This window comes from Rhinopithecus bieti, unplaced genomic scaffold, assembly GCF_001698545.2.
Source record: "Rhinopithecus bieti isolate Rb0 unplaced genomic scaffold, ASM169854v2 scaffold_76333, whole genome shotgun sequence".
NCBI lineage: Eukaryota > Metazoa > Chordata > Mammalia > Primates > Cercopithecidae > Rhinopithecus > Rhinopithecus bieti.
The window spans coordinates 5,338-12,688 of record NW_016827993.1 but is presented as its reverse complement, the minus strand read 5'-3'; the positions used below and the strand labels follow the sequence as shown (position 1 = coordinate 12,688).

The 7,351-nt window shown below is 39.1% G+C and overlaps 1 protein-coding gene across 2 annotated transcripts in view; it reads left to right on the top strand.

The window, feature by feature from the left end:
• The first annotated feature begins 230 nt into the window (after positions 1 to 230).
• The window catches only part of LOC108523541 (sex comb on midleg-like protein 2), an 11,469-nt gene continuing 4,348 nt past the window's right edge, over positions 231 to 7,351 (top strand). The window contains exons 1-4 of one of the 2 annotated variants that reach the window (XM_017864186.1): positions 231 to 339; positions 1,301 to 1,555; positions 5,844 to 5,995; positions 7,055 to 7,194. In XM_017864186.1, the coding sequence (XP_017719675.1) occupies positions 1,417 to 1,555; positions 5,844 to 5,995; positions 7,055 to 7,183 (420 nt within the window). In that variant the 5' untranslated portion in view covers positions 231 to 339; positions 1,301 to 1,416 and the 3' untranslated portion in view covers positions 7,184 to 7,194. Of the gene's footprint in view, positions 340 to 1,300; positions 1,556 to 5,843; positions 5,996 to 7,054; positions 7,343 to 7,351 lie in introns of those variants that run through there. The other variant, XM_017864185.1, reaches the window with a different exon arrangement.

Genomic DNA, 7,351 nt, shown 5'->3' with positions numbered 1-7,351 from the left:
ATATTAAGAGTTAAATGCTTTTTAACTCTTGAATATTATTTCAGTGAAAATATAAAATAGGATGAAATAGACACATGTTATTCAAGAACATCAAATAATTGAGAAGTTGTCAATGAAGGTATTGTAGGCAAATGATGTAGAAACAAGTGTTTCATGCTGATGATATGAAAATGCTTGAGTATATTAGTTCGTTATAACAGACAACTGTTTTTCCTTTGAGAACAGCAAAAGAAGATGTAACAGGAAGGCAAAGCACCAAACGATCTCCTCAGCAATCTGTACCATATGTTGTTCCTCTCTCTCCTAAGCTCCCCAAAACAAAGGAGTATGCATCTGAAGGTAAATAGCATTTACACCTCCCAGGATTGGGAAGAAATGTTTCTCTGCTACCACTTGTGTATACTCTTGGGGTGGTAGTATTGGAGGTAGAGAGGTAAATTTGCCTAAATAAGTTTGGCAGTTAGGCTACTACTTGGACAGCTTTGTTGAACACTTCATTCCCTTCAGAAGTGCACGGCTGTTATTTCTCCATAGAAAAAAAAAATTATAATAACCTAATAACCTTTTTCCTTCACTTTTGTATTGCTAAAAATTGGTAGAAAGAAGAATAGAAAAACCTGCTGCCTTTCTCCAGAGAAGGTGTTAACTGCCCAAGTAGTAAACAAATGTTAGAAACCAACTGTATGATCATATTATAACAAATAGTAATGAAGAACTGCATTTCTAAAAACATGCTTTAGTGAGGTGTTTATAGTCTTGGTGGCAAGACTGGCAAATGATAGTAAGTTACTATGAAAAATATAGGTGATATGGAATCACTTTGGACTGTAGGACAATGTCCATTAATATAAATGCCAAGGAAGGCCAAGTCGCGTGGATCATCTGAGGTCAGGAGTTCGAGACCAGCCTGGCCAACATGATGAAACCCTGTCTGTACTAAAAAAAAAAAAAAAACCCAAAAGATTAGCCGGGCATGGTGACAGGCACCTGTACTCCCAGCTACTCGGGAGGCTGAGGCAGGAGAATCGCTTGAACCCAGGAGGTGGAGGTTGCAGTGAACCAAGATTGCGCCACTGCACCCCAGCCTGGGCAACAAGAGCAAAACTCTGTCTCAATCAATCAATCAATCAGTGCATGCATCCATACCAAGGAGAGGATAGCCATGAACTTTGTGTTAGAGCGTTGTGGTTCAGTATAGCACAAGTTAAGTGAACTTGCTAGGGATGAAATTTTTTACCTTTTAGTAGTATTTGAATTGTAAGTCTATTGAAGATAGCCTCCTTTGTCTTTTTCCCTGTAGAAGAACCATTGTTTGCTGGGAGAAATGCCATTCCCAAAGAGGAAAATCTTTCAGAAGATTCTAAGAGCTCATCACTAAATTCAGGAAATTGTTTGAATCCTGCCTGTAGAAATCCTATGTATATTCATACTTCAGTCTCCCAGGATTTTTCTCAAAGTGTGCCAGGCACCACAAGTTCACTACTAGTTGGGGACAAATCATCCCCCAAGAGCAGTCCCCATGAAGTTAAATTCCAAATGCAGAGGAAAAGTGAAGGTATGTTCAAAAATAGTGGCTCTCAATGTGTTTGTCTTTTGCCTTGAGATTTTCATACCTAACAGCATCCCCTGAGAGTATCACATTGGAGAAAGTGCTAAAATTTGGGAGGCTGAGTCCTCCCTTTCACATCACTGTCAGGTCAGACCATTATGGATCCTCCAATCCTCTTGACGGCACAGAACTGTCTCTGGGGATCTGGATCACCAACCATGTCTCTGATAGAGACTTCTCAGATTAGTAGTGCTTGAGCAGTTGTAATTTATCATTTGCTTGGGTACTGTCTGGACTCACAAACCTCTCATGACTCTGAGGCCTGGAAAGACAGTCCCTCTCCTTTCTGTTGTACACTTTTCTTAGTCTCTCTTGAGACCTTTCCTGGCCTTAGCCTGTGTTGACTCCTGGATTCGGGCTGGCATCTTGTTACCACAGCCACACCATTTCCTCATTCTCCACATCCTTCCTCAGACCCACCAGGAAGACATGACGTGTATAAGTAGGGCAACATCCTGTTGCCATTTAGAAAGAGCCAAAACAGGTCGGGCGCGGGGTGGCTCACGCCTGTAATCTTAGCACTTTGGGAGGCCGAGGCGGGCAGATCACCCGAAGTCGGGAATTCGAGACCAGCCTGACCAACATGGAGAAACCCTGTCTCTACTAAAAATAAATACAAAATTAGCCAGGCATGGTGGTGCTGCATGCCTATAATGCCAGCCACTCGGGAGCCTGAGGCAGGAGAGTCGCTTGAACCCGGGAGGCAGAGATTGCAGTGAGCCGAGATTGCGCCATTGCATTCCAGCCTAGGCAGCAAGAGCAAAACTCCGTCTCAAAAAAAAAAAAAAGAAAGAAAGAAAGAGCCAAAACAGCCTTCAATGTGCAAAAAGGGCTAATACCCTGTACCTTTGAAGGATTAAGGGTGCAGGAGAGTGAGGTTGGGAATAAGTGTCTTGTCCTTTTTCTCCAGGTAGGCACGTAGGCGAGGTTGAGTGTAGGAAGTGGGAACCCTTGCCTTTGATCATGGGTGTTATCTATGGGCAACCACACTGTGCACACCCCATGACACATTTAATGTTGTCAGCCCCATCCCTTCTGGAGATTTTCTCTGCTTTTAGAGTGACATGGTTTGCAGTGTCTAACAATAGATGCTTATTCCATAAGGGCTAGTATACCCTGCATTTTAAAGTATTTTCACAAAGTTTGACCTTTTGAAGATAGGCCTTCAGTATAAGATTACTTCTAATGCTGAGTATCTCACTTCGAAATGTATGTCAAACACTGTTGTGCTAAGGTAGCCAGTATTGGGGCTTCAGAAGGCTGGCTTCTGGTCTTCTTAGGAATGTAGAGACTAATAGTAATAACATTGCTTTCTAGTAATTTACTTACTGGTAATAGAAATAATAATCATCTTCATCACTATCTGACATATGCCAGGCATATAATATTTCATATGGCCTCCTACATGATACTGTTACAACAATTCCTTGAAATGTAGGTGCTGGCAAGCATTTTCAGGTGAGAAATTAGAAGTCATTTGGCTGAGTCCCTCAGCTAAAAAGTGGCTGGGCCAGTCCTTGAACTCAAACACTCTGACTCCAGGGTTGTACTCTTAACTTCTGTAGTACTTACATCTCCCAAGAACAGATACTTATTTTCATTAGAAACTGTCCAGAGGTGCCATTACTATTATTTTTGAGGCATTTGAACTGTTACCTAGAGCTGATTCCACTCCTGACAGCCAGTGATGCTCACACAATTTCCTGTCCTGCCTTGTCCCATTATTCGAATGAAAAATATTGCTGATCTTTATTATAGGAAAGAAATCCAGTGATGTCGTGGGGAATCAGATCACTTTCATACTTTCATTATACTTATTCTATAAATATTGATTGATATGCCAGTGTATATAAGACAGAACCGTTCAGGAGAAAAGCATGACTGGACTTTGATTATTTTTCACATGATTAGTTTGTTTCATGTAATTATTTGAATAACAGTAATGTAATGGTTGAAAACTTCTCTGATTGTTTTGAAGGTGTAGGCCCAATTAAATTATATTTTCATAATAGACTAAAAATAGAAAATCTTATGGTTTTATTTTTAGTATAAAATTAATTTTATACCCCAAATCATATCTTTTTACATATAGTTTATCTGCAGTAAACTGTAAAACTAGTTACATGTTATTCAAAACATAAATGTACCAGATTATGACAGAAACCAGAAATTCCACAAAAATATAAGTTAAATTAGAGATATGATTAGCTTTGCCAGTGATTTTTTTTCATGTTACATTGTGTCTTTGTTGAGTTAAAGGAGATAGTGTTTCTGTCTAAATTGTCAGAATGCCTTAGGCACAGCGTGGTCTACACCGTCATCATTTTTACTTGGGTCGATACAGCCCAGCAGAATTTCTCTGTAGATATGGCCAACATTTTTTTCTCTGAGTGAAGGGGAGAATATATTTTGGTATAGAGTTTTTATTTCACATCATCGTTGTGATGTTGGAAAGAAATAAAATTCAGAGCTACACACAAAAAATTAACCACTATAAGTTCTTTTATTTTCTGTTTTTCTTTACCCTTCCCCTAGGTAAGTACTTAAAATGCTTCTAAAATGGCCATAGCCCAGAGGGTAGGAAAGAAAGGGTACTCCTTTGGCTAATTCACACACAAAAAACCATCTAATTTGTGTTGACTGTCCTTGGTTAGAGAAACAAATCTTCCTAGCTAAGTACAAAATGCACTTCAGTTATCACACACTAACTTTAGGGAGTTAAGGGCTCTGGTTGAGTAAATGAATACTTGTCAGGACACAGATTTCATCACAACTTAGTAAAGAGTGCAGCTAAGACCATTTGAGATATGAGCACTTAAATTGTTTCATGTCTCAGTTATGTATTTTTTTAACGTATAAACCTTCAACCAAAATATGCAATTAAACATGATAAAGGAATTAAATGTTAAAGTTATTTCTGACCTAGCTTAGCAGAAAATAATCTTGTTTTCTTCAAAATTCAGATAAACGACCAGGCACGGTGGCTCACGCCTGTAATCCCAGCACTTTGGGAGGCCGAAGCGGGCGGATCACGAGGTCAGGAGATCGAGACCATCCTGGCTAACACAGTGAAACCCTGTCTCTACTAAAGAATACAAAAAATTAGCCAGGCGTAGTGGCGAACGCCTATAGTCCCATCTACTCGGGAGGCCGAGGCAGGAGAATGGCATGAACCCAAGAGGCAGAGGTTGCAGTGAGCTGAGATTGTGCCACTGCACTCCAGCCTGGGCGACAGACCAAGACTCCGTCTCAACAACAACAACAAAATTCAGATAAGCATTTAAGCCATGAGAGACAGGAATCTAAAGAGTAAAGTGATGCTAAAAATATTCTTATTGGATACATCAGAGAGATTTGGTAAAAGGACTACTTTGTTTATCAAAAATAATGGGATTATTGAAATTATTTGATTAAAGTGAACACATTTAAGCAATTAGAAAACTCAATTTGGCTAGGCGTGGTGGCTCATGCCTGTAATTCCAGCAGTTTGGGGGCCTGAGGTGGGCAGACTGCTTGAGCCCAGGAGTTTGAGACCAGCCTGGGCAACATGGATAAATCCTGTCTGTACAAAAAATATAAAGATTAGCTGGGAGTGGTGGCATGTGTCTGTAGTCCCAGCTACTTGGGAGGCCAAGGTGGGAGGATCACTTCAGCCCAAGAGGTCAACACTGCAGTGAGCCATGATTGTGCCACTGCACTCCAGCCTGGGCAACAGAGTGAGACCCTGTCTCAAAAAAACCAAAACAGCAACAAAAATACAAAACAAACAAACAAAATAAAACCAACTGTAAATTTGGGGAATTTCCATCAGATTTAGCTAGTAAAATAAACCTAATCTAGACAGATAGATAGAGATTGAAATTCCTTGGAAGACTTAAGAGAGAAGTCATAGGTTAGATTAGATTAACCTAATTTTACCCAAGTAACAGATCTTTTGCTGTATTTGCTTGTGGCCAAAGAGGCCTTGGATTGCTTAGTCTGTTTTGTGATCTTTGAAGCTTTAAGGTAACTTCTGAACCTGCTTTTGTTGTTTGGGGGAGGTCAGATGGGATGCTCTTATGTAGCCATCCTCACATCATCTTTGTATAAGCTTTCACAGTTGGAGTCTTGAGACCTTGTTGGGGAACTTAACAAAAGGTTCCAGAAATGAGACCATTATTCCCTACCTAACATCTCTTCTTTCAGGATAATGATCAGGTCAAGTATGATTTGTCTTTTTTCCCCCCCATTGAAGCTCCAAGTTATATAGCTGTACCTGATCCCAGTGTCCTGAAACAAGGCTTCTCTAAGGACCCTTCAACCTGGTCTGTGGATGAAGTGATACAGTTTATGAAACATACAGATCCTCAGATATCAGGCCCCCTCGCCGACCTCTTCAGGCAACATGTAATGTATCTTTTGATCCGGTTTTCCTGCCGTAATGCCTTTGAATGACCTCTGTGCAGGCCCTTCATTTGGATGCTGTGTGGATGGTGGGGAACCCTATCAACTGATTTTCCATATGTGAGAAAGGTTATTTTCCCAAGATATTAGTTCCTTAAATGGTAGATTAATGGTCTGTTCTTTAAGTGAGTATCCAGGTGCTTAAAATACAAACTGCTTCACCTTCTCAAGATACAATGATTCAGCATTGCAACTCTCAGGTGTACCTCCCCTTTGTAACGACAGATACAAGGATCCTCCCCGACCTGCTCCCAGCTCAGCGCCAGGACCATGAGTAGGAGGGGTTGACCACAGGCTATTACAGGGTGGCCTTCCTCCAGTGAATCCAGCAACTGTATAAGATTAAGTACATCCTTTTAAACAGGAACTCACAAATACCAAATAATATGCTTCCATAACATAAATTGGTTAAGGTAATAAAGAATTTTAGGAGGATGCCTTGTGACTATTAAGTAATATTTTCAGTGTTTTCTAACAAATCAAATGAGTGATCTATTATCTGAGGTACCCTTTTCACTATTGCAAGAAAATTAGTAATTAGTTTTAGCATCTAACCAGCTTCAGACAACTGATTAGCCTTCAACATAATGACAACACTGTATAGCACATTTACAGTTTGCATTGATATTGACATATTCCTGGCCCTTCTCAGAAAGTTATTGATCATCTGAAATTAATTTCTATCATTGTTTTCGACCCTTTGTCATAGATATGTTTAGTATTTTATTTAACACACAGTGTTTAAAGTCAGATTGTTGGATACTTGGGACATTTCTTGAAGATACAAGGTTAAATTTTCTTTTTCTTAAATTTAAACTAAATTCATAAATTATCAAATGATGCTTCACTATATAAATTATATTTTTAATAGTTTTCAGGAAATAAAGCATATTCAGAGAATATATATCCGGAGTATACAGCTGCTCTATTTTACATGTTCTTATGTATAAATAACTTGATATAAAAGCATTATTAATGAGTATGATTTCCTTCTCTCTGTAGGAAATTGATGGGAAGGCTCTGTTCCTACTCAAGAGTGATGTGATGATGAAGTATATGGGGCTGAAGCTGGGGCCAGCATTAAAGCTGTGTTACTACATTGAAAAACTTAAAGAAGGAAAATACAATTGAAAAAAATATGTGTAAGTTTAGATTGGACATAATTCTCAGATGTACTGTTAACATTTTAATTTAAAAGTATTTCTCAGCAGTTTTTGTTTTGTAGACAGTTCCTATAAAAGTGTTTTATCAGAATTGCAGAACTGTATTAACAGTTCAGTCAGCTTTTTTTTTTTTTTT